Raw genomic sequence first — 27,780 nt, 5'->3', positions numbered from 1 at the left:
GGGGGGGAGATGATGGGAGAAGCTGCAGTTCATGTGTGTCTGACATTTAAATCAGATAAAAATTCCCAGCATGACAAGTACATGTCCATTCCAAGTACATTCTAAACAGTAAAAAATGATCTTTAGATGCCCCAGAAGACTAAGTTAGACTTCAAATAAGCATCAGCCTTTTTAGTGAATTCAGTTAAAAGAGGTCATGAGAGCTGTTTAGAGCTTTAAAATGACATCTCCCTCTTTAAAAAGGAGTCTAGAAGTCACCATCATTCAAAGCCTTCATTATCCAAAAGATCCAGCGGAGGCCTACAGAGATGGTTTGCCCAGATTTACAGTGAATTAATAGGAAAGCCATCACTATCAGGTGTCTTGATTCCCTTACTCCCATCTTGTTTTCTTACCACACTAGTCTGTGTGGAATTTAAAACTTCATATAATAAAGAGAACCTGGTAAGTTATGAAAACTTGAGAAAGTATTCATTGTGCACTGAGATGATACAATCTGAGTGCCTGCCAAAATGGAAAGGGACATAATTGAAAGCACGATTGAACTGCTCTGAACTCGCGGGGTTTGTTTCTGTCCTCAGTAGGGTCGAGCAGAGTCCAGCAGCGTCCATCTCTAAAAGATGGCTCAGATGGGTCAGCCTGGCAGTTTTGGGGTGAGGGGAAGCAGTCAAGAAAGGGAAGGAAGTGGCAAACATGCAACTTTTAATGGTCTAAATGTTTCCATTTTGCTGTAATTTAAATTCTAATCCAGTATAATCAGTAGTGCTTCAAACACAACTTCTGATGTAGGCCTGTGCATAAAATACTAGTGAAGAGATCTTTCTTAGCTGGTATATTCCATATACAGGAATACTCCATTTATCCACATATTATCCAGTTATGGAAGTACAGTACTAGCTTATGTAAATAGCTTTAGAATGGATATTATTTCTTCCTGGCTTCATTAATTTTAAATTCTTTTAAACAATTATCAAAGCCTGACTCCAATAAAAATTCTGCTTCCTGCATTTTTAAGTTTATGGTATCTGTTCTGAGAATTGTATACTGTAGACCTTCAAAAAGTTAGTAAAATATTAGCTTAGATTCATTGTTTGAAATGAAGGTATTTGAAGCAATCTCATTTTGTATATATAAACTGGTTGTTTTAATTTTTTTCATCCTGGAATTGCCCTGCGTAGAATCATCACAGTTTGTTTCAAGTATCTCCCTTACAGTCCTTTTAGTTTGCAGACACTTCACGTATTAAATAAACTCTCCTATTCTCCATTTCTTATTTTATCAAAATACTGGGTAGGAACCCAGAGCTCAACTCAGTTTTAAAAGCTACAAAATGTCAGCTAGAGCATATTTGGAACAGTTATCAAACAGAATTATTTAGCAGGACAGTCTCACTGCTGATAAAATTATTACAGAAAACTTGTGTCTTAAAATACACGATTCCTACTTTGGTGCTTTTTTTTGTTATGTAGGTGATTTTGAGTTCCAGTCAGGAATCATTCATCAAATGCCTACCTACTATGTGCCAAGCACTGTGGTAAATACTGACAGACATGAAAAAGAAAGACAACAGGGCTTCCCTCAACAGGACTTACAGTTTGAGGGGAGAAGAAAGCACCAAAGAAAGCTGAGAGGGGGGTGGGAGATGGGACTCAGTGTAGGGAAGGTAGCAGGCAGAAAAGCCCAACAAGGTGCAGTCAGGTAGGAAATGAAGAGCTGGCTGGCTTGAGGCCTGGGCCCAGAACACTGGCGCTGAGGATTCTCAAGGCAGGAGTACTGGAGCATGGAGCTGAGTGGAGAGTTCAGATTAGACCAGGGATGTGCAAGTCCCGGCTGCTCCTCCCAAGCCAGAAAGGCTTCTCTAGAGCTCAGGGATGGATGGACTGTGTCACCTGAGAACAGGGGAGCTCCCCACCCACAGAGACCGACAGGGGAGAAGACCTCACTGCACTGATCAGGGTGATAGGTACCAGTTCACAGACAGTTCACAGAACTAGGGAATTAAATCTATTGTCCTTTTAGAAAATACAGTTCCATGAAAAAAATCTTCAAGCTGAGATATTCTGCCATTCACTAGCTGTGTGTGCCTCTCTGTTACTCAGTTTGCTCACCTGTAAAACAGGCTGACCCTACAGACCTCATGGTATGGTCTTGAGAGTCTGGTGAATGTAAATGTGAATGTGCTTTTAAAAAGGTACAAAGACCCTGTATAACCTGGTGTCTGCCAGGCTTGGTTGTTGTACAAGCAGCTGCGGCATCACAGGAACTTAAAGTTGGGACCTCTGCTAGAGATCGGCTTTTATTGTGATGAAGACTTATAGGGGCCTTTCTGAGGTTTGCTTGAGGACCTGGCATTTCAATTAAATTTGTGCATTTTCTTTTCTCTCCTCTTCCCTCTCCCACCCCTCCCTGCCCTTTTCTCCCTTGCAGGATGCTAGAAAAGCATGTGCAGATGCAACTTTGTCTCAGGTAAGGATGGAAAATTAATTCATGGTTTGTAGGTTGTTCTAGAACTTAACGGTTCTTTTACCTATACAGAACTTTTGGAGTCAGCTGCTTTTGTACTCTGGGGTTTGAAGTATGTCTTTCAGATGGCACTGGTGATGTTTTGGGCCTATTATTAGTAGGTTTATCCAAAAATACTTTTTCCGGGATGTCATTTTTTTTTTTTGTATGAGAATCTGATAATTGAGTGAGAGCTTGGTTTTCAAAGAGAGGATTATGGATAAAAAAAAATGTTTTGGTTTTGTTTTAACATGATGCTCAGGCCATTCCCCATGTCCTTGAAGTGGTATTTCAAAGAGGCTGCCTTGTTCGTGTTAAATGAAAGATGGCACCTACTTTAAAAATCATAATTCTAATAATTTATACATCTTTGATACATACTCCTCAGTAAATAGGCTCCATGTGGTATTCTTTAGGTTTTTTTCCTGTATCTGGAGTGTGACTTTATATGTTTCTTGATCACTAAGCTAAGCTCTTTTGACAGAGTTCAGAGAGAAAACACAATTTGTTACCCAAACATTTTATTGAATAATTGTGTTACATGGAGACAGCAAGCTGTCAAGTGTTATCTCTAAAAGCAGGATTATAAATTGTACCAAATTTAGACTGACAGACTAAATTATTTAGTACCTTACTGGAAATGTAATAATGCTTTTGCTTTGGCTAACTGATAGTCTGGACTAGTCAGAGTTGAATAGTAGTTGAAATGTTGATCATTTCCTCACTTAAAACTTGGAATGTATAAAGATAGTCTCGTAACTAAAAAATTTAAATCTTACTAACTTTGAACTTTTGCTAATTCATTTTAGAACTGAAATTTATTATTATTCATCATGAAAAAGACATTTAGGTACAAATGTAATATGTGAACAGAATTTTAAGCAGAACATTGAACAAGCGTTTTGTATTTGTATCCCTAGTCTCTAGCACAGTGTAGAAACTGTGGAAATGCTTGCTGATTGAAGCATTCATTGCCTGTTATGTCTCAACGGTGCATCTCTGGAGACTGTTTAAACCACTTCAAGAACAAAATTCTACATGTTTTAGAAATACCATTTATATGTGTGCATCAGCGAACTAATTGTAAATGATTCCTAGCTAGTTCTTAAATGCAGGTCCCTTAAATATTCTGTTGAGAAGCTCAGTTAAAGTTATTTCATATACTTGAAAGCAATAAGACTTTCTTCACAAAATTCTGGTTTTTCTGATATTGTTACTGTGTTGTTTGGCTTTGCTGATATGTTATTCCTTGTTGCAAAGGGGTCTGTTGTGTAGGGGGAGGCGTATCTATAATAAAACTTGAAAATTAAATATTCTCTATCTCAGCCTAACCTTCCTACCAGTTAATATAAATTTATGAAATTTTACTGTAGAATGTAAAACTTAAGTTAAAACAATTTAACAGATTTTTCATTCCTATAAAAATAATTTCTAAAAAGTAATCCCCTGTTCTAGAAATAGTCATGAAAAGTTGTATCCATCTTAGTAGAACTTTTCAAATTTGAGTCTTTAAACCTCTATCTGAGGCCCAAAGGAACTCGTCCAAAATATGAAGGAAAAAATTTATTCTTGATTCCCTGAAGTGTGGCTGATGGATTTTAAATTGTCTTACTGCTTTTCAGGAATTCCTTTAAATGAAGGTGAACTGTAGGAAGAGATGACAGATCTACATTATAAACACTAATCATAATTATCAACTGCACACTTTCATTTTTTTCTAATTGATAGTAAACTTTGTAAAAAGATTGCTGAGCTAGGGCTGATAGAGAGCCAGCATGTATTTGGTCAGCATTTTGTCTGCTCACGGAACCCCTTGTATGAGAACAAGCACCAGTTGTGTAAGGTGCTTGTCTTCTAGATGTTTGCAGTCTAGTTGAAGAGAAAGACTAGTCAGAGTGGACTCATTAACAGACTGGATCAGGGGTGGAGAACCTTCCCCCTCCAGACCACATGTGGCCTTCTTGATCCTTGGGTACGGCCTTTTGACTGAGCCCAAGTTTTAAGGAACAAATCCTTTTATTAATATGTAAGATAGAATACTATCTGGAATTCAAAAAACAGCTTATGACACTCCCAGTTGTGATTTAGGACCATTTTCTTTCATAGATCACAGCCAACATTGATCCAGTGGGTCGGATCCAAATGCGCACCAGAAGAACGCTGAGGGGGCACTTGGCTAAAATTTATGCAATGCATTGGGGCACTGATTCCAGGTATGTATGGCTGTGATCAGAACTAGGTTCGTTGTCCTCAACTCTTCACTCCCTCTCTAATTGCCTCCCCACTCCCACCCCCTACCACCACCAGTGGGGTTCTATATCCCATTGGGTCTACCTGCCCAACATCTCTCAGCTACCTACTTCCATCTTGTCATGGCCATCACACTGGTGTCTCAGTTCTCTCCCTCAGCTGTCTAATCTAACTTCCTTCCAGTGCAGGTCTGATCATTTCACCCCACTTAGTCACTTAACTCCAATGATCCTCCCTTTCCCCCCAGGACCAGAAAACAAAACCGTCTCTTTGGCTTTTAAAGCTCTTTATGACCTGGTTGCTTCCTACCTTTCCAGTCTTTTTACACCTTACCCACTTCCACATACTCTTAAGATCCAGTGGCACTGGCCTTCTTGTTTGGCATTCCATTTCCTGCCTCCAGAACTATTCACTAGCTGTCCAGGCCTGGAATTGTCTCCCAACTTCCATGTTCATGTTCTCCTTTTCTTCTCATCAGAAGGAAGTCTCATTAATATGTTACATTACATACATATTACCCTTTCTCCTTTGAAGGCCAGCATTTATCTTTTTTTTTTTTTAATCTTATATTTATCCTCACTGGCCTGTTGATTAACCTTCTATGCTCACATCTTTTCTTTCAAGTTCTTGTCTACACCACCCACATCTGTCAGGTCTTAGCACCTTCTTAGTATGGTGGGCTTGGAGTCAAAAGAATCTCAGAGGTTAGCTGTACGATCCTGGTCTGCCTCAGTTTCCTCAATTATCAGATGAAGGTCATAACAGCACCTGCCTCCCAAACAAGATTGGTAAAGCTGGTGGCACAGTGCCGGGCACACAGTAGGTCTTCTCCCCACTTCCTTCCATCTTTGAGGCTTCTTGAAGGTCCATCTCTCCTGCCTTTCCCAGTGAAGTGATTCTGAGATTTACACTGTTCTCTAAACACCGCAGTGTTGGTGTTTGTGTTGTACACTCATCTGTCCCCTTGTGGAGCTGCGGAAAATCTTTTCTTTGGTCATCTCAGTGTGTGGTATTTGTTTCATTTATACAACATGTTTTGTCGTCCCGCATGCTGGTTGATCCCTTAATCATGACAAGGGGTTTGAAAGCCAAAGTGAAGAGGGAACTCAATGGGGGTATCAGGAATTGATTTGAGTACATTTACACCATTAAAGTACGGTCCATCCACATTTGTATTCTCGGGATCAGCATTCTTAATGGTAAGCTCAGGGGCTGAGAAGTTTCCCTGAAACATCCTGATTTCCCATAACTTCTGGTAGATTTGCCACTCATGAGTTTGCCTAAACTTCTCATCTCTAATAAAATGTTATTTTGTTATTTGTTACTCTCCAGGAGTGAACTCTACCAGAGTCCTAGAATATTATTCTGATAGTTTAAGTTTAAGAATTGAGATTCATCATGATATTCACTAAGAAAAAGTTAAAATCTGTTCAGTAGAGTCATTAATATGAGGACAGAGACCACAAATTTGAGAAAAATTCCTATCCAAAGTGTATAATCTTCTCTTCCCAGAACAAAATTTTAATCTATTGATGTTCATTTTTGTCCGTGGGATTTCAGTACACAGGTAGTATTTGGCTGATACTAAATGTTTTTAGGAAAATCATTTAGAATTTATTAGACCTGCACTGTAGTCACTTTTACATCTACTCTTTTATAATAATGCTCTGAAATCGAGGCAGAAAAGCTTAGGTTTTAGACCTAAATTCAATACATTCCCTTTAAGTATAACTTTTCAAGTCTGGCATTTACTCTTAGCATTTTCAAAATCTTGAATAAATGGAAATGGAAATAGGGTCATCCACCAAACATTGTCAGGCTGGTTCATGGTTTAGCAATTTACCCAAACCCAAGGCAGGTTAGAAGTGGCAACTTAGAAGTTAAAGTAGGGGTTCTTAACCTTTTTTGTGTCATGGAACCTTTTGGTTGTCTGATGACGCCTCTGGATCACAGCTCAGTATTAATGAAAGTACATAAAATAGAGTTACAAAGGAAACCAATGATATTGAAATAAACATGTAAAACCATTTTCTCCATCCAAGTTCACAGGCCCCTTGAAATTTATCCATGTCCCCTAGGTTAAGAGCACATGAACTAAAATGGTGTGCATAGGAGCCGGTTAACACAGTGATATCATTGGGGCTTTGGTTCTTCTTAAACAGACCCAGGCAAGTTTTTTTCCCCAGGTGCTTGTGTCTGACTTTTTAATTTTTTTCCCTCTCTTTGCTATATTGGTATGTTAACTCTTACTTGTTCTTGTGGCAATGTAACGATCACTCACTTAGTTTCTCATTTTTATTTCTCTGGATGGTTGAGGGGTTAAGGAGGGTGGGGGAGAATAAAATAAACACAGCCTCTTTCCTCAGGAACCTTCTGATCCAGGGTAGGAAATGTGTATGGTAACCAAACATTGTGTAATAGTCAGTATATGCTGTTCCGAGAAAGGAGAGGTCATTGTGGTTAAGAGCAGTCAGGGAAGGGAGGGTTCATAGAGTAGATGGTATTGGAGCTGGACCTTGAAGAATTCATCTGTTTTGTGGGAAGGAGAAGGACAGACCGTGCACAAAGCGAGGCTGTGATAAAGACACAGGCCTGACTGAAGCAGCAGACTGGCACCCAAAATTGGGTGCATGTCTAGGAGTCATTGGAAACGAGAGTCAAGGAGAACTGGGTCCAAATTCTGCCTTAGCCACCATGATCATAGGCGAATCACATACTCTCCAGAGAATGGGTGTGATCATACCCATGGAGAAAGGAAGTACTAGTTACTATTCATTGTCTAATAACCAGGCTTTTTTAGAGTTATGTGTGAATTAAGAATAAGTAGACTGGAAGGAAACTCTTCAGTAAGTACAAGAATTTAGATTTCAGTTTTGGCTGACCAGCCTTTTGTTTATTTGCTTACTAAGCTCCTGATAGGACTGCCAGATAGATTGAATTCTGGATCTGGGAGGTGTAACTGTTTTTGGTATCGCCCATTAAAATTGGTTACAGCATGTAGGATCATGAATGTAGACATGGAATTCATCCAAGTTTGTTATTTTATAGATAAGGAAACTGAGGCCCCAAAAGGCTATGTTCTTACATACTTCTCAAACATAGTTTCTTGATTGGAGATTAGCAGGATTGTCTTCCCTCACCTTCAAGAAGGATAAAGAGGTTAAGATCTTCTACCCTCTTCAGTTAATCAGTAATTATTAAGGATATTTCTGATTAGTAGACAGTACTACAGGTAACCTTTCTGATCTAATGAAAATGAGCTGATTTTCTCTCTTTAGGTCATCTTAATTCTCAGCATTGTGCTTATAAGTAAGGTAGTATGGAATTTTATTAGCCATAAGATTAGTTTAAAAAGAGCAGAATGACAGTAGTATATCTGTACATAGAAATACGTTTGAAATTTTTGTGCCTGAGCTAAGTAAAATTACATTAAAAATTTATTTGGTGGAGATAATGTATTTTGTCCTATTAATATGATACCTAATAGGGGAAGGGCCTCACCCTCCATAAAGCTGGAGGAATTGGAGATATGGGTCCTTTAGAGGAACCTCAAAGGGATGGACTGGAAGAAGAAAGAGAGGGGTCATCGGAAGATACATAGCCTGGAGGAGGGGTGAAGATGAGGGGGTCCTGTGTGCAGGAGAATGGATACCGAGGGGGCAAAGGCCCGGCAGTGAAAAGAGGTGCTTGGAGTGTCTGCGGGCACTAGCACAGGATGCCGCAGTGCACGGAGGCCAGAAGACCTGAGTTTAAATCTGGCCTCAGACACTCACTGTGGGTGACCCTGGATAAGTTACTTAACTTACGTTAACCTCAATTGCCTCAGCTATACAATGGGGATAATAGCAGCACCTGGCTCACAGGCTTGTTCTGGAGCTAGAGTACTTACAAGCACTGTATAAATGTTGATTGTGATGTTACGATGATTATTCTGAGGCAGAGACAGGAAAAGCGAGAAGGCCAGCGTGGTTATCTAGGTGGAATAGAGCAGGTGGGAGAGGAAGGAAGATGAGGATGATGAGGGCGTGGTGTGAAGGGCTTTAGGTGCTAGGCAGAGTTTATATTTTCTCCCACAGACAATGATTGAGTAGGGGAGGTCTGCACAGGAAAATTTCCTGGCAACTGAGTGGACAATGGAGGGGGCTGGGCTGGAGGCAGGGACCCCAAGTATGCTGCCATTGTGGTCATTTGGGGGAGAGGTGACAGGGACTGAGCAGCAAAGGCAAGAGCAGGAAGTAGAAATTGGAGAAGGATCAGCTTCCTAATAGTTAGGGGTCTCCAAAATAGGAGCTTTTTCTCTCCTAGCAGTTCCTCAAGCCAAGGCTAGCTCAAATACAACTGTATTGTAGTGTGGACTTCTTTGGGGTTAGAGGTCAGACTAGATAGCCACTAAAGTCCCTTTCAGCTCTAAAGTTTTGTCATTCTGTGACCTAATAATAATAGCTTAACGTCTATAATGTAACTTTGGAAGCTAGAGCCTTGTTTTTTCTTGTTACAGGAATAATGCATGGGTGACTTTCTCTTATCCAGAGTTTATCTTAAGAACTGATTTTCCAGGTGTTGTAGCATTGAAATATGACCCCTACCAAACACCTCTGAGAAATAATCTAAAATTTGCACACTATAATAAATTAGTAAGTTTCAGCTTGTACAGAAAGGCCCAAATAATTTGTAGGTTTGTTTTAAGGTTAATCACAAAAGATTTTTCTCCTGCTCTAACAGAGTCAGCATGCAGGTAGACAAATGGCTCTTTTGACTTCATTGTTAAATTAAAAACTTCAATGATAAAATCTTGTCATCTTCAGATGAGCACTCTGGATAAACCTGACATCAAAACCTTTTCATTGTTCCTTTTAAAACCCACATGTTTATTGAAAGAATGATGAAGTAGCATTGATTTCTTCTGAACTAGATGTGTGTTTTTGTTAAAAGGTCTTGTCCAATACATTAATTTTTTTTTTTAACAAATTACAATTTCATTTCAAAATTCATTGCTCAACAAGGATGCTGCAAATCTTCAGCATGTAAATCCCAAACCTGTATAACTGAACTGTTCATCAAAAAAGTCACATTGGTAATTAGCACAATTACCCAGAGGGAGGAAAAAAAGCATGATTGAAATTGTTCTCAGAAAGATCTTATTGTTAGGAGAAATTTGGAAGCCTGAAAGCTCGTTCCTTTTGTATCTAGTCTTTAACTGTGTCAGAGTGGGACAGAGAATTAAGCCCTAGGGATTTTCTATTGCCTGTGGCCTTGGAAGTATGTATATAGGTCCCAGAACTTTAATGAATTTTAGTTGATATCTAGTTTACTGGTTCTCAGAAGATGCCTGAGCCCAGCATTTCCGAGCAGCAGTAGCTCATACGTACCTGTTTGTTTACAAAGTGCTTTTCCCTCAAAACTCAGTGGGAAAAAATGCCCGGGTAAGAATTGATTGCCCTTGGATGTCCAGAATTCAGGGTTCTTTTCTGTATATCTAAAGATGCAGCATCTAGGGATGTGTTGTCTTCACGTCACATTCCTTTCTGGCGATAGCCTGATTTCCTCCTCTCCCCAGCAAGCCATTGTTTATAACAGAGTTTTAGAAAGAAGAAAAAGGTAAGCTAGCAGAAGTGATCAATATATTAGCCATGTCTGAGAGGTTATTCAGTATTTCTCTTAACCCGTGCTTCTTCACTATGGTGCTGAAAGAGAGGGAAGCATGTTTTCTTGGGGTTTCTCCATGGCCAGGCTTGGTTGTTAAAACTACAGGTTGGGGTTCAGCTTCCTGTTCTTTCCATCTGCATTGTAATTGCTGTGTGTGTTTTCTAGAGGAGCCCTGGGTCTGTAGTCAGAGGACCGAGGTTCAAATCCTTCTTACCTCTCCTGTTCTCTGCCAGTAAGCTGGGTCTCCGATTTCCCGCTCTGACCTCAGTGACATTGAGGCCCTCTGCACTCCACGTGTGTGATTCTTCTGGACTCTGCCCCAGCTTGCAGAAGCCTCCCCAGGCTTCTCTGAATCCCAGGTTTTCATCATGCACCACATGTTCAGCCATTCCCCAGGGGGATAGTCGTTTATTCTGTTTCCAGTTTGCTGACACAGAAAGTGAAGCTATGAATATTTGAAGACATAGATATAGATGTATAAAAACCTTTCTTTTAGGCTTTGACCTTCTGTGTCTAGAAGTGGCACCTCTGTCCTTAGACTGGAGACGTTTTAACTCTTTTTGTGTGTGATTCTAAACTGCTTTCCAAAACGTCTGGAGTATTTCATAGGTCCACCAACAGTTTTGCCATTTGCCTTCATCTTCCTGGAGACTAGCACAGAGTTCTTAAAGGAAAACTGTTTCTGTCTTTTAAAGTAATTATTTCAAATATTTTACCTATATAGAATATATCTTTCAGAACAAGACTTTTTCCCAAGTGCACAAAAACATTAGAAATATTCAAAGCTTTTCCCATTCTGACTGAAATATGATGACTTCTGTATCTCTCCCCTCCAAAAGAATTTGTGTCATAGAAAATAATCCTGGAAGAAGGAGGGGGAAGTATGTGATCTGGAGAAATGTCAGCAACTGACAACCAAAAGATGTCAATGAGAACTTTTAAAAGAAGAAAACCAATTACAGTGTGTATTGGGTCTGAATTACAAAGTGTATGATATGGTTTGTGCAGATCTCCCTGTCCTTTGGTAGGATGGCTGATCTAATTCATAAAGGTTCCTATGATTCAGATGTTATAATAGATGCTTAGAATGTTCTAGTTGAATTTTTTTCCTGAGATAAGAACGAACTGCCCTTTCTTGGTTACTGTGGTACTCACATGTATTTACCTTGTATTTTTCCTCCAGGCTTCTAGTTAGTGCCTCCCAAGATGGCAAACTCATCATTTGGGATAGCTACACCACAAACAAGGTGAGAGACCAAGACAGTGTGGCAGGTTAAGTCTCTGCAATGCAAAATAGACTGAATGTTTATTCCTGAACATACATTCTGTGCAAATTAAATCTTATCTTTGAAAAGAGTTGAAGGTGATGAGATTTTTTTAAGATTGCTTTTAGCCACATGGGCAGCCCCTGCAGGAGCATATCACAGAGTGACCAGCACACCTTCACAGAGCTGTTTGGACCAAAGGAAACGGAAAGCGGTTTGGGACTGGCTTTAGAAAGCAGGCAGAAGAGCATAAGGATGAGAAAAAAAATTCACAATTTAATATTTAAATAAAGGTAGTTTTCTTGAAAAATGCTTGATGCAAGGAACAAGGACCATATCTGCTTCCAAAATTTAATACAAAGTTGAAATTTCTGGTTCTTTTAAGGTGTCATAAAATTGACATGTAATACTACCAGAAGTTTTGAAGAAAGCGTTTATCTAGTCTAATCCAACTTTTATAAGAGCTTTTGGAAGTACAAGTGCAATATTTTGTAACAAAACATTAAATTTGCAACCAGAATTCAGTGCCACTCCATTACTCATGTTGGTAACATTCATTGTTCTTGTGATACGATTTGGTGCATCAACATGGTGCACCAAAAAAACAATGCTGTTGGGTCCATAGAGTCATAGTCAAGGGTACTCTGTTGTGCTTTAGCCTGGTTTTTTGTAGACCTGTAGATCTGCATTGGCTTCTCCACTAATGTCAAATGTGAATCAAATCATTGCTGAATTTGACTGTGTGTGCAGGTGATCCTCGAGGCAGTTTTTATCCTTGTGATATGCTCACTTACACATTTCTTTTCTGCTGCCTCCTACTATCAAGTAAAAGCTGAAAAGGAGACTTAAAAAATCTATCCCTGTCGATTTAAGGTCCATGCCATTCCTCTGCGTTCATCTTGGGTCATGACCTGTGCATATGCACCTTCTGGCAACTACGTGGCATGTGGTGGGCTTGACAACATCTGCTCCATTTACAATCTGAAAACTCGCGAGGGAAATGTGCGCGTGAGTCGAGAGCTGGCTGGACACACAGGTGAGGGGTCTTTATTTTTATCCCAACCTGGAGCTGGATAATCATCTCAACGCTATGTCTGTCTCTGGTGCCTTTCACTCTTCAGACATTGCTTTTACCATTGGTTTCCTGATAGTGTGTTCAGGTACAAGGAAAAGCAGGAATTGAGTGATGGTCCCATTGGGTACCATAAGGACCTGCCAGTCCTCTCTGTGCCATCTGTGCACTTTGACCCACTGAATACCTCTGCTCCACCAACTTTCTGTCATTTTAGTTGGGACCATCTACCTGGGGGGCCTTGGGAAACAGTGAGCTGTTAAAACAGTATTCTTTTCTACTCACATATTCAACATTCATGTGCCTTTTTCTGTCTGCAAGCTGGTGGACTTCAACATTTTTTGATACTCTCATTAATAATTTAATCATGTTTAATGTTTGCAGGAAACAGCCCATATCCATGTGTTGACACCAAAGTAGTAAAATATCATCATTTGTTCTAGAATTTCTGTAGGAATTTGTTTTATACATGCATCATGACATTTCACTTTCCTTGGAGAAAGAGAGAATACTTTTCCTAGTTAACATTAGTTTCTGTTTCCCTTTTATTCAGGGTCCGTTGACAGTTTCAGTGAACACACAAAGTGTTGGTCTGTGGTTTAGGTTAATTGAATGGAATGGTTCAGACATTACTGAGGAAGTCAAAGAGAAAAACAGTAAGTCAGGTCTGTTTGGCTGAAGTTCAGTATAGACCATGAAGATGGGCAACCTTCCCCTTAATATAAAGTCTTTAGAAAGGGAAGGTAGAGCCAGGTTGAGTTAGTTTTCATTACTTTAAGGACATTTTTAAAGCTTGTTCTATTTTCAAATTGTTGTTAAGCCTTCCCTGGAAAATCCCTGTTTTCCTGTGAGTTACAGAAATGTCTCCATAGCTCAATTTCAGTCCACAAATAAGCATCCAAGGCCCTGCAAAAATTACTCAATGCAAGTGCCCTTTCAGGCCTGTTTTTTTCTTGTCAAGAACCACATCATTTCCATTATTCAAATACGGCCAGAGGGCTGGAGGGAGTCCTGGCCAGGAGCAGCCCCTCTCTGGGCCTCAGATCAGACTAGGATTTCTTTGTGAAGCCTGTGTCAAGACTGAGGGTGATTCCCAGAAGCTCGGCAGCACAGGCATGAGGCATTGAGGGGAGAGTGAGAGAATCTGGAAGGGCTGAGTTCAAGCACTGGCTCAGTTTGTTCATCTGTTAAAGGGGATAATAATAGAATCTACCTCCTAGGATCGTGGTGAGGATTAAGTAAGATTAGTATTATTTTCAGTATGCTTTTCTTCACATGGATTACATGGATGATCTTACAGGTGGAGGGACAGCGACGCTCAGAAAGGTCAAGTGAGGTATCACAGTTACATAGCTAGGCAGTTTCAGAATAAGGATTTAAGCTCAAGCTGACTCCGCAATTAGTTCACCTTCCTAAAGTGGCTGATTCCTTTCAGGAACCTGTTACTGAGGAGTTGTCTTCTTGTTGTGGGATGTTCTGGGGTTCCTTCCAGGGTCTACTCAATGAACTTGTCTTGTAGAGTCCCCTTGACAGCTGCTGTCTAAGAGCCTTCCTTGTAGAGGCCGCCCTCCTGACCTGCCTGGAACGTTCCAGTGGTGGGGTTTGAGCACTGCCTACAAGTTGCCTTTCATCCCATGGGCTCTGGCCCAGCTCATCATCAGTACAGCTTGACCTCCTTTTTCCCACTAGGATATTTTGACATAAATTCTCCTGCCCCTGGTCCTGCCTCCTCACCTGGTTTCACTGAGGTTCATGGGATCTTCACTTTATTGTCTTCGCTTTTTAGTGGAGATGTCTGTAGGCCTTCAGTTTGCATGGGGGCCTCCTGCCTCCACATGATTTAGGAAGATGTTCAGTCAAGTTCCAGCTTCAAATTCATCCCTGGGGTAACCACCATATCTACATTTTTCCAACCCTTGCATTCCTTTTTCTAAGGAAATTCCCATCAGTGTTAGCCTTCCCACGACCATTTCACAGTGATTCAAATGAAACCAAAGCAGACCAAGTCCAAGTCAGGATTTGATCCCTAAAGCAATCCTTCTAATCCAAGCCTCTCCAGAAGAAGTCACTGAAAGTAAGAAGGGACCCTTGGGTTGAACTTGAGTAACATGCATTGTGTGCTATGACCTACAACTAGGATGTTCCATTTAAGTTCGGTAATTTTAAAATTTTGTCTTTCCTTGTTTCATAATAAACCTGAAAAAACTGGGTGAAGAGCAAAAGAATCTGGGTAGGAATTTGAAGGAAGTGCTGTCCTCAAGTGAACAGTCTGGAGAATGGGATGTGGAAGGGATCTGAAGAAACCATTTTCAGAAGGGTTTTGATCACATGCTTCAAAAATTACACAGCTCTAAGATTTAGGAATTATTGCTCATTGGAAACTAGTCATTCATATGAGAATTTAGCATTTTTCCCTTCCTTCAAAATTATTTTCCCTGAGTAGTATCACAGCCATAATTAGTTGGTTCTTACAGTAAGCTGACACATTTATTAAGAGCCTACTAAGTGCAAGGCTCTGGAGATACAATAGTCCTTGTTCTCTAGGAGCTTAAAGAAGTGCATACACACAGGATGCAGAGGTTGGAATCAGGAGGATGTATATTCCAGGTAAAAGCATGGAGGGAAGGCAGGAAGCATAACATTAGGGACAGCAAGCTGGGCATGAAGGGGACTAATGTATCGCAAACCTGGGGGTCAAAACCAGGTTGGGATAGGATTTAAAAATCAATAGAAAAGTTTGTGTTTGAACCTAAAGGCTGAGCCAGTGGAGCTCAGGAAGCAGAGGAGTGAGCTGGCCCAAGCTGAGCTTTAGGAACATCACACAGGAAGCAGCATGGAGAGTGTTTAGAGAAGGGGGAAAGGCTGGAGGCAGAGATCTGTCAGTGGGGGCTACAGTGGCAGGTCAGTGGCCCAGTGCTGAGAGCCTGTCTACAGTAGAAAAGGGACCACATGAGTGCAGAAAGGGGACAGAGAGAAGAAATGGTGTGGGGGAGGTGGGGGGAGAATCCACAAGTCCGGGCCAGTAGGACACAGAGTTTGGTGCCCATTTCTTGGGTTGGGAAATCTCAGTGTGTGTTTCTGAATGTATTTAATCCTTTTTGTGTGGTTAGAATCAAAGGACGATGTGAGTACATCACATTCCAAAATATTTATGTACATAATATATTAACTTTTTCTTGAGTAGATTTATTCTAATTTAAATTTTACTTTATCCTGGTACTCAGCAGATCATGGGTAATCTTACCCCTCTTACCTTAGCTCTGCAGATCACCATTAGCCTAGATCAAAGCTAGCTTCTGCCCCAGGAATAAATACTGTGTTGTGTGTTTGTTGGGGGTGGGGGGATGGAGTTTTTTAACTGCCTTGGGGATTTTTTTTTTTTTAATCTAGAAATCCTGGATATAGTAGTATGTGACCTCAAGACTTTGAACTATAGAATGGAGTAGTCGCATAGAAAATCTTCCTAACCCTTTGGAATACCTAGCCTGTTCCCAGAAGTGGGGGTTTTCCTCTGACTCTCAGCCTCCGTGCTCTGTTTTCCAGGTTACTTGTCATGCTGCCGCTTCCTGGATGATAATCAAATTGTCACCAGCTCTGGAGACACCACTTGGTGAGTGACGGGCACTTCTCCTGTCTCTTTGGGGCTATAGAGACATAAATGAAAATGGGCATGAAAGTGTTCAGTACTGAACACTAGCAAATCAGTTTTTCTGCATTTGTTTTTTTTTCTGATTTTGAAATCTATCTACAATTCAACATGTATAAATAGTAATGAAACTTGGAGCATGTGAACTGTTGGTCAGTGCAAAATCTCCTTTATTTTCACACATGAGTCACTGCAATAAATAGGTGGAGTCCTCAAGGGCTAAGAGATAAAATAAATTCAAGAAACTGCTTGGCTGACTTAATCTTGCTCCCATTATCAGTATACACCAAGAGCTCAAGAACTTAGTGTCACTAGGCCCAGCTTGAGATGAGGCTGGGTAAGACTGCTCCACATTTCTAAACTGCATAGTCAGCCTTGTGGAGCTGCTGAAGCCTGCTTGGGAAGGGGATGCTTTTTTCCCCCATTTACTTGTACCAAATAACACAATTAGAATAGCAAAATTAATGTTGACAGAAATTTCTTTGCCCTTAAAATGAAGTGACCTTTTTGAATTTACTTATTTTTCTTTATGAAAGTACAACTTAGGAAATCACTAAAATTCTTTAAGATGAGATTTTTGTGAAAACTAATTTTTGCTGCAGTATTTTTTTAAGACTGCATGTTACTTTTGGTTTCTCTTAAAAGACGGAAAAGCAGTGACCAGTCTTGGCTTCAGAGAACAAATGATCACACATGCCTTCCTCGTCCTAGTGAGGGAAGGGGGCAGCGGGCTAGCTTGTAGTCAGAGGAGTAGAACATTGGGCTCATTGCCAGCTTTGCATTACTGAGTTTTGTTGTTACAGGGAGGGCCAGGTAGGAAAGGTTTATCCAGAAGTAACTGATGTAGAAACAGAGAGTTTCAGTAAATCCTTTGGGGGAAGCGAACGAAAACACTCAGTCTAAGGAAACTTGTTTTATAGAAACTGATATTAAAATCGGCTCCTCCGGAGTTGTTAATGGTTCCCAGAGAACATTCATCAGTGACCACCAAGTTGTTAACCATTGATGAGAGGGTATGAAGATGTTGTGTTAGGAGTTTGTTGTAAAAAAGAAAAAAACTCATGAGCAGTTGGAGAGATCTCCAGGGTGATCTCAGTCTCACTGTGAACAATAGGTAGAAGTTTCCATGGCTTAGATCAAACATGTGGTATTTGTCTTTCAGCCACAGCCAAGTAACTGTTTCTTCCTATTTTCAAAGTACAGGGGGAGCAGGGCTTCAGGCTTCTCCATAGGAGAGATGATAAAGGGGCTTCAGGTTATCAAAGATAGTGCAACAGTTTGACCCTGAAACTAGAAGAGGGTATAAGTATATATGCTATATAGAAGAACCTAAAGAGGCAGAGGAACGAATTGGGAGGTATGGGTGGAAGACTGTCCAGTAGAGCAGAGAGGAAAGAGGGACCATTGGAGCTCAAAAGGGACTGTCACCCACAGAGGGTCAGAAGAGAAGAGTAGAGTGGTGGTCAGGGGTGTCTAGGGAATGCTGAGGCAGCCCTTTGTTAACCCAACAGAAGTATAGGTTAGCTTCTCCAGGGCAGGGGGGGATTCTATTCAAAACCAGACAGCTCCCCATTTCTGGCATTTGACATGAGCTGAAAGTGATGGTGCCAAGAGCAGCCTAGAAAGCATGGCCAAAGATTATCCAGTCTTGCGCAAGACACTGGAGGCTGTAAAGGCTTGGGCAGTCTTTTCATCTCTGCCACCTATTGGAAGCAAGGACTATCGTGGAGAAAAGCTGATTTGGAAAGTAACATCTGGCTAAAAAGATGTTCTCGGGCTTCAGAGAATTGGATTTGGATTTCTGGATTACATCATAAAAGATGGAGATGACAGGCTCTCGTGCAGCGCTGGTGAGACAGTCTCGGCCTGGCACCCTGTAGATCCAATTAAAAGGGCTTTAACCTGAAAATAATCACAGAGCGGGAAATCTGCCTGTGTAGATCTGCTGTGCAGGAAGAAGAAAGCAGCAGATGTCCCAGAGTTCACAGGAGACCAAATCCAAGAAAATGTCCCCTAGCAAAATGATGACCTCTGGTGTTCATACACACGCTCATCAATTTTAGGTGACATGCAAAATTAGCTATAGGTCCTAATGCAAGGGGATAAATTTAGCCTCGTCTTGTTATCACGGATATTATTGAGACTAAGGGAGACTGAGTGGGTGTGCTTTTTTCAAAAGAAACAGAATAATTAAGAGAGTCTGGGGGTAGTGGGTGACATTATATATTAAGAAGGTGTGTTCATGGGAGAAAGTCTTAGAGCTCCAACATGGTCAGGATAATGTGAGTGAAGATCAGTGGGGGCCATCAGAGTGAGCTTGGAACCACTTGGACAAATAGAGGAGAAGTTTGGGAAACAGCTCCCCAGCCCAGCACGGAGGCAAGGCATTGACTTCATGGGGGTTTCCATTTCCAGACGTCTGCCGAAATTGTCTCTTTTTGCCAAAAGAAGAGCAGCTGATAATTTTCTGACTTAGCCTTAGTGATGATTTTAACTTTTGAAAGGTAGAAAATCTTCTTAGTCTAAATTCTGTTCTGATTCTCACCATCACGAAGAAGCTGGCTGCTGGGGTGGAAGCCTTGGGGGATGAGGAGGGAGTGACCAGCGGACATAGTCTGGTACGCACCCTGCATTTGGGGAGAATAGATCTGCACCTGCTGATGGCCAAAGGAAAGGGAGACAAGGGCCAATGAACCCAGGTTCTCCCAGGGTTTACAGGACAACTGAAGACACAAAGGGAAGTGATTTTGAGGAGGAAAGATGGCTTTCTGAAGAAGCCATCATGTGTGTGCAGAGAACCACTAACTCTTAGAGTTTTTTAAAGGCATGTAATAATCCTTATCATCACAGTAATTGGAGTTAGCTTAACTCATTTGATTCCCATAACAACCCTATGAGGTAGGTGCTATTAATTACTATCCCCATTTTTCAGCTGAGGAAAGTGAGGTTAAATATCCCACCTCGGATCACTCTACTAAGACTACTAAGTGTCTGAGGCAGGATTTGAGCTGAGGTCTTCCTGACTCAAGTCCCTTTCTCTTCACTACAACACCAAACTGTCACCTACACAAAACTTCAAGCTGTAATAGGGTGACACCTTACTGTAAGAAGGGAAGGGGATAGGACCTCTGCTGAGATTTTTGACTGTGAAATGTCAGAGCTGCTCCATTGTTTTGCTCCTCTTTTCTGTCTCAAGAAGAATATCCCAGTGTGAGTAAGGCACTGGTCAGAACACCTATGTGCCTTTGAAAAGTTGGCTGGCGAAGATGACCATTAGCCTAGGGGCTGCAAGGACTGAAGCAGATGCTTGCTTACCCATGATTCACTATATCTCATAGAGCCATAAAACTTCAGTTAGAGTTGGAAGGGACTTTGATGGCCTTTTAGTCTAACCCATGCCCCAAAATGAATCCGCTCCTGTTATAGAAATAACAGACGGCCATCCAGCTACTTTTGAAAGACCTTCAGTTATCCCTCTACTATTTCCCAAGACCATCCATTCTAGTTCCTGTGAGTTCTAATTGTTCATTGACCTCAAGCCTGAATGTCCCTCTTTACAACTCCCCTCTATCTTTCTTGGTTCTACCTCTTGACATCAGACAGTCTCGTCCCTGTTCCATAGATTTCAGAAAACAAGAAAGATACCATAGAATTGGAGGACAAATATCCCAGTTTAAGTGGGATTACTACACTATTAGATTCAGGAATTACTGTGGTCTTGCTTACCTAGATTTTAATGAAGTTATCTAACACTCCTTGTGTGGAAAAGATGGAGATGTAGACTGGGCAGTGGTACTGCTAGACGACATTACTTACACAAGTGTGAGGTGGGAGAGATGGCCACCAAAAAAGACTTGGATGTTTATTGACCTCCGCATGTTGCCCACAAGCCATCCGTGCACCATGGCAGCCCCCTCCAAAGCTCGCTCTCTTTGGCTACATTTGGAGGCCCAGAGCTAGGCCAGACTACAGGTGCAGCCTGTTCTGGGCACTGGGATCTAGGAAGGACATTAGTGACTCAGAACATCCCAAAGAGAAAAGCCACAACAGTCTGGTCTGGAATCCATGTTAAGGGAGGATCAGTTGAAAGACTGGACATGTGAGAACTTCATTCAGTATTTGAAGGAACTTCTTATGGAATGGGACGCTAGGGGGCGCCATAGCACATACAGAGCTAGGCCTAGAGTTCAGAAGACTCAGCTGCCCGCATTTGAATCTGACCAGCACTGTGAACCTGGGCAAGTCACTGCACCCTGTTGGCCTCAGTTTCTTCTTCTGTAAAATGATCTAGAAAAGAAAATTTGAAAACTACTCCAGTTTTCTCTGCTAAAAAAAATCCCAAATAAGGATACGAGGAGTCAGACACAACTTAAAAACAATGTGGAAAAGGGCTTAGACTTAGGCCCGGGCACCCCTCCCCTCTACCCCCCACAGGCCTCAGTAGGAGCCTATCATCAGAGCCTGCCAGAAGTAGAATAGGTCACTTCTCATTGGAGCTGTGCTTGTGGCTCTATTAATGCCCAACAGCATATTTTCAACAAAAAATAAAAAATAAAGTGAAGATTTTAAGTACAGTCTGATCAAGTTGTACTGAGTGATTTAGCATAGTTCTCCTTGTGGTGGAGACTAACATCTACCCTGTTCTCTCCTCCCCTTGCAGTGCTTTGTGGGACATAGAAACTGGTCAACAGACAACCACCTTCACTGGGCACACTGGGGATGTCATGAGTCTTTCTCTTGCCCCTGACACCAGATTATTTGTTTCTGGGGCTTGTGATGCTTCAGCCAAACTGTGGGACGTTCGAGAAGGAATGTGTCGGCAGACTTTCACCGGCCATGAATCTGACATCAATGCCATTTGTGTATGTATGGGCTTAGGTTTGGGGAAATTTCGCACTTGGTGTTCATGAGGTCATCCTCTGTCAGCAATTAGGATTATTTCTTGGAAGTCTTAGGGAACATCATTGATTTGTCTTTGAAATGTTTTCTGTATTAAGTCATCTGTTTTTTACTGTAAGAGACCAGATTTTCTGACACAATGTACGATGCCTGTAGAGAACGTAATGGTTTTTTGTTTAAGGGTTCAGAATAAGAAATCTAGTTTTTGAAAACTCCTTCATCGGCTGTAAGAACATGGCACGCTTCCATCTTCTTTTTAGTTTTACCCTCTGTCAGTGGCCACATTTTCTATATTTGTTATTACTGTGTTCCAGTTTTTCACCAAAGCTTTTAACCACATTTGCTCTTAGTAAAATGTGCAGCTTAATTTGAAACTCGTCAGCTGTTGCTACCTAGAGAGCTGCAGAGGGAAATAAACTAGAGATTCAGAAATTACTTCTTACTTTTTTAGTCGTGGAAAACAACTCCCATTTTAGACACTTTCACCAATAATTGCTAAAATAGCATTTTATCTGGCATTTCCAAAGCCATCTGATTTAGTGATGGCTATATGAAATGAATTTTATTGTGTCTCCTGCCATAACTGTATGGAAAAATTTAATACTTTAGTGTGGAAGTAGCTATTTGTTGTATTTTTTTCTCCAGGGAACCAGATTCAACAATTTATTTTAGTGATCTATTCATAAGAGCCTTTCCACTGAGAAGACTCTCTCGTTACTTCTTACCTGCTTTAGGGGGAAAAAAAGTTTATTCCAGTGTGTTCCATTTGATGAGGGGGGGCGTGTCCCATTTAAATAGGAATCTCTCCAGTTATGGGATCATACTTTACAGTGAGATGCCTGGCAGCTTCACTGAACCCCTTTCCGCTGGCTTGTTCATTGTTGGGAAGTATGAGGCACAGGACTACAGGAGAATATTTCAGTGCTACAGCCACTGGGCATCTTGGCACGCAGTCCCAGCATGAAGCACAGTTAGGGGTCCTCTTTGTGTGTATATTTACGTCATCTCCAGATGGACATACCACCTAATCAGGTTCTCATTTGTCTCTCTAGTTCTTCCCAAATGGCAATGCATTTGCCACAGGTTCAGATGATGCCACCTGTAGGCTCTTTGACCTCCGAGCTGACCAGGAGTTGATGGTGTATTCCCATGACAACATCATCTGTGGGATCACGTCAGTGTCCTTCTCCAAGAGCGGCCGCCTCCTGCTGGCTGGGTATGATGACTTCAACTGCAACGTCTGGGACGCACTCAAAGCCGACAGAGCAGGTGGGCTTCGCAGGCGCCCTGGAGGCGGCCAGCTTCTCCCCTGGGCTCTGGTTCTTATCAGCCCCACTTTGTGATTGCCACAGCATGACCCTGTAAGCCACATTCTGTACCACAAGGCTCTACAGCGTTAGACAAGACTGTGTTGTACTGGGGTAACAGCAGCAGACGGTTACCAGGCCTGTGGCCGTTCTTGACCAAAGGAAGATGTGCCCAGAGCACTGCTTCCGTTTCTTGTCAGGTCAGAGGCAAACCAGAGGACAAGAGTAAATCTTTGCAGGGTTACTATGAAAATGTCTTAGAACAAGTTTCTTTAGTGTAATTTCATGGTGGGGGAGCAGTGGTAACCCTCTGTTGTATTCCCTCACTGCTAAGGGTGGACACTGACTGGCCCAGCACATGTTTCTAGAAATGGCTCCTCTCCTGTCCTCCCCAGCTGTCTTCTCAGAATTGGAGAGAGAATAGATCTCCTTTCTTCCGTGTCAGCTTCTGTTAAAATCCCATCTTTTCATTGATATTAATACCTTTTTGAATCTACACACCATCTTCTAAGAGAGGATGATGTGAAGCTGAGCTCCCAATGTAAGGTGTGCTATTTCATGTTTCCTTGCATTACCAGAACATTTTGTATCCAAAATGTGAACTTGTTACCAGGTTGGAAGGGGAATCCTAAGGCCAGACCACCATGAGGTTCCCCACATCTAAGTAAAAATTCCATCCTGCCGCTCCTCAGGCCCATTTCCCTAGCAGTGGTGTCAAGCTCCCTAAGACATAAGGGGTGTTTAAGAAGTCATCCATCCTCAGTCCCCACTGGCTTAGCCACAGACAGTGTTTCTGGGCCTGTAGGAGGCTTGAGAGAAAACCACAGGCCCGAGCCCAGAGGCCTCTCTCTGAGGCTGCTGGGAAACAATTACCGCTCTCAGCAGCTTCTGGCAATGACTCACCTCAGAGATGAGGAGCCTGATTCTTCCCTACCTAACAACCTGCTGGTCTCTTTAACTGAACTGGAATTTATCAATCCCAGTACATATTGTTGGACTGCAAATAAGTGGATCCTTGACTCTACTTTTAGGTAGTCTCAGATAAAGTATGTTTGCAACCTGCATTTGTTTATATAACTTCCTGTGAGGCCTGCTAATCAAAGGGTTGTTGGTGAATTTTTTTCGAATACCTTTTTTACTTTGAATCATGATCTCCTTCCTAGCAATATATTTGCAGCGATTTACTGGGTCCAGCCATCATTATGATGTCAGTGACCTTGAGGGCAACTTTTTGTTATCCCAGAATTCTTCCTCCCACTCATTACAGGTGCAAGTTTTTTGTAAGTGGAGAGGAGACAATTACTCTTGAATCCTCTTGAACTAGATTGTTACTTAAGATCCTTCCATCCAGTTTCTACTTAATCTGCATAGTGAAAGACTTTTGCATTCCAGAGCCCTCTTTTCTTTTTCTACCCCTAAGATGAGCCTAGTGGATGTGAGAAATAGTTTAGACAGTCTGAAGATTGATAAATGTAAAATACACAGTTCTGTGATAATGTGAAATCAGTATAATTCACCAGGTAGGAATGTCTCTATATCAAAGCCACAAGTGACTCTTGGATCAGCTAGAACCTAGCCAATGTTTGTACTGTGTGCTTTGGGTGTTTGTTTTTATCTGTCTCTTTTCTAAGGGGATGGTATTTTACTGAGATGAATATAGAATGTCAAATGTATAAGCTAGTAGGTCTGTGTGGGTGTAAGCTTAAGGATACCTGTTACTGAAGCTCTGTTTGCTTTCTAGGTGTTTTGGCTGGGCATGATAATCGTGTCAGCTGCCTGGGGGTGACCGATGATGGCATGGCGGTAGCCACGGGATCCTGGGATAGTTTCCTCAAGATATGGAACTAACACCTTATAGGTATTACCAGCTTCACTAACTTCAGTCAGCACAGGACATAAGCTAATTTTCCTAGTTTGTTTGTTTGTTTTTCAATTATAACTGGTGATTTGACCATGTAATTTTAAGGTTGCTTGAAAATAACATAGCAGTAGACCAGAAATATAAAGAGGGATAGACAGACGCATGTAGTTGGGTTTGGGGGTTGTTTTTTTAACCCCCAGTAAGATTTTTTTTCCTTCCATGTTGGCATTAAAAATTGTGGATTGTAGAATAAGTCTCAGGTTTTTAATGCTTCTCCAAACTTTTTTTTTTTTAAGATGACAGATGGACTCCACCATGACTGGAAGACCATTCCAACCTTGGAAGATTTACCATGATAGCATATCCAACCCAACCATACTAACTCGGACACCCCCACATCTCCCTCTCAGAACTTCAAAAGGGCAAGATCTTTTTCCCTTCACCTATTGCTGAAACAAAGAGCACAATTCCCTCTACAAGAAGAATCTCTGTGGTTGTAAACAAACAAATTGTGCATTCCTTTGGGACCATTGTCATTGTTTTCCTTTTTTTTTTTTTTTTTTTGTCTTGAACGAATATAAAAAGGAAATACTATAATAAAAATGTTCACCAAAAGGTAAGCCTGAGTAATTATGGAACAGGCCCACAGCTGATTTTCACTGTCTTTTATTTAAATTTTAGACCAGTGATCCTGTTTTGTGAACACCACAAGTTGAGGACTTTGTTTTATCTCATAACGGTTTCAAAATTTAAAGTCATGTTTGTAGCAAGGTTTTGAAAACATTCTTATTTCCTTTTTTAAATAGATTACTTTATGGTCAATAATGAAGCAAAACAAGAGGGTCCTGCCCAGCCTCTCTGGGATTGTTAATGATGTAAATTTAGTCCCTAATTTTTTTATTATTTTTTGTCTGGTGTCTCAGATAATTGTTGCTGCACAAAAATATGGCATATAGAGAAGTAAGGTAACCAAGCACACACATGCTGTTAATGGTATTGAATGCTTGTTTCAAGAACCTTTCCCCTTTTGTGAGTAGTTCACTCCAATCCGTCGCCCTGTTTCTTTCCCCTTCTGCTCCTCTCTCCCCAACAATTAAGTTTTTATCTACTTTGGGTTTCTTTGTGCAGTTGGAGGGCAGTTCGTATACCCTAACACTACCCAGCACCCCCAACTATCAGGAACCTCGATTTTCAAGAGAGATGCCTGTCCTGTGCTTGGATAGTCAGTCAATTCTTTGTGTATGAAATGATGTACAAATCAATGTTTTGAAAATAATGATCTTGAACTTTCTAAGTTAAAACAAATTTTTGATTGTTTGCCATATTGGGTGGGTTTACTCTTAGAATCGCATGCTGTAGAAATGCTAAAAACAAAAAACAAAACAAAAAAATGCATATAGGACTAAGTCCTTAGGTGTTTTTTTTCTTTTCTGAAATATCCTGTTTAAAGTTGTAACCATTGCCGCTCTACTTACTTCTTGTTGCTACTCTGTGCAGAAGCCCCCGAGGGGTCCAGAGCAGACTCTGTGCACGCTCTGGAGTAGCCAGAACTCCCTCCTGCCAGCCCACTCCCACCCTCGTTTTTTCGGCCCATCTGGACGGTTGCTGGCGGAGGTTCCTGGGGACCGTCCTCTATCAGTTAGTCCTTCACAGCCCCGCCCTCGTGTAGAACGGGTCCTTGGCAGCGAATGGTCCTTTTTGTAATGACCAGGCTCTCCTGGTTTTCTTTTCAAATAAAATATTACGCAGCAGCGTCTGGACAGTAGATTGTTCTGTTAACTCTCCTCCCTTCTCATGTATCCAGAAGTGCTCCTCCTTAGCAGCTGTAGTGGCTTCTCTCCATTCTGTTTTTTTCTGCAACATTCTGTACAAAAATGTGCTGTAATCGTGCGTTAGGCCTGGACTTGGCAAAAAGAAAAAAAAAGAAACCTCTCTTTCTCCCCAGCCCCCAGCCCCATTCTCTCCATGAAATCCCCGGTAGAGCTCTCCACACCCTGTGCCCCTCTTCACCTTTTGTATTTAATTTTAAAGTCAGTGTACTGCAAGGAAGCTGGATGCAAGATAGATACTATATTAAAATGTACTGTTATTTAAGATGTAATAAAGCAGTTTGACATGAGGGGGTTTGGGATGTGACTGGTTTTTTTTGTGAGTCTGCCACCCTCCCCATCCCATAGCTGGGGTTGACAGCTGGGCACTATTGTCTGTGTGCATAGCCCTGAGAAGGGGAAGGCTAGTCAAGAGGTTGCTGAGGTGGGAGGTGGGAGCCCCCAGGACAGGAGAAGTCTGGGCCACACCACCCCTGGGCTCCCTGCAGGTCAGCTGAGCACTCGTCACTTGTGCCCTGGTAGGATCCTGACCCTCTTTGCTTCCTCTCATTAGCTAGAAATGGAACTCGGGGTTTGCCCACTCCTGAGGGCAGGTTTCTACTTATTTAGCTAGGACTAAAACCCATGTAAAGACACACAAGCATCTGTGCCCAAGGTAGCTTGAAAATGTGGAAAATAAAAATAGTTCTGCAAAAAAAGGAAGACAGGGAAGGGGCAATAAGCTCCCCCCCCAGCTTGCCGGCCAAGACAGATCAGACAAAGTGACTTTGCTAAGTCTTCTTGTGGCTCATGTTGGGACTTAAATAATTGATCTGGAAATGAGGAATACACTCAATAGGGGCCAGTGTCCACGTGTCTGCAGCTGGATTACTGCCTACTGGCAAGCTGGCTGTGGCTAGGTCTGTCTGCAAGGGGCCCATTCATTTTCTAAATACCACTAACGGATATGTCAGCAGGAGATTCTCCTGGAATTGCAGGTCATCTGAGGGAACATTTACATGCCAGATGGGGTTAGAAATACACAGCAGAAAAACCAGAACCTAAGGACTATTTTCATGGAGGAGGCCCCACCTCAGAAAAGAGCCTTCCTCCCAAGGAGGCTGAGGTAAACCACCATGCTGTAACTTGGAAATTTTGAGCTTGGGGGGCGCAGCGCCCTGTGGGGCCCTGGTCAGATATGGCCCCTTCCTGGGAGGAGGTGGGGAAGAGGAATTGACAGCCTGAGCAGCTCTGTGCTGTCTTCAACATTAAGCTGCACCTACACACTCTCTAAAGATGTCTGCTGCCTCATAAACTTTTACTCATTTGGATACCAGTTGTTGAACTAGGCTTCCTCTAATACTGTGGTCAGTGTAGGCAGTTAGCTATGTCCGCAGGGGGAAGTCCAGCTGTGAGAGAGGAACCTTCTAGGTTGTCGAGAAGCTCAGATGAAGGTCACATCTGTAGCAAAGGAACAGCTGGAACCAGGCACAAACCCTTCCTGCTTGACCATAGCAATGAGAT

At 41.7% G+C, this 27,780-nt stretch overlaps 1 protein-coding gene across 1 annotated transcript in view; it reads left to right on the top strand.

Moving 5' to 3' along the window:
- Positions 1 to 26,567, top strand: part of GNB1 (G protein subunit beta 1) — a 105,853-nt gene extending 79,286 nt beyond the window's left edge. The window contains exons 4-12 of the mRNA XM_072608563.1: positions 2,428 to 2,466; positions 4,609 to 4,715; positions 11,582 to 11,645; positions 12,537 to 12,699; positions 16,279 to 16,345; positions 21,042 to 21,243; positions 22,333 to 22,549; positions 24,329 to 24,445; positions 24,745 to 26,567. Coding sequence (XP_072464664.1) covers positions 2,428 to 2,466; positions 4,609 to 4,715; positions 11,582 to 11,645; positions 12,537 to 12,699; positions 16,279 to 16,345; positions 21,042 to 21,243; positions 22,333 to 22,549; positions 24,329 to 24,435 — 966 coding nt within the window. The 3' untranslated portion in view covers positions 24,436 to 24,445; positions 24,745 to 26,567. The remainder of the gene's footprint in view (positions 1 to 2,427; positions 2,467 to 4,608; positions 4,716 to 11,581; positions 11,646 to 12,536; positions 12,700 to 16,278; positions 16,346 to 21,041; positions 21,244 to 22,332; positions 22,550 to 24,328; positions 24,446 to 24,744) is intronic.
- Positions 26,568 to 27,780: the final 1,213 nt, after the last annotated feature.

Source organism: Notamacropus eugenii, chromosome 5 (assembly GCF_028372415.1).
Source record: "Notamacropus eugenii isolate mMacEug1 chromosome 5, mMacEug1.pri_v2, whole genome shotgun sequence".
NCBI classification, from domain to species: domain Eukaryota; kingdom Metazoa; phylum Chordata; class Mammalia; order Diprotodontia; family Macropodidae; genus Notamacropus; species Notamacropus eugenii.
Note: the sequence above shows the minus strand (reverse complement) of the source record. Positions and strands in the feature narration are given on the sequence as shown.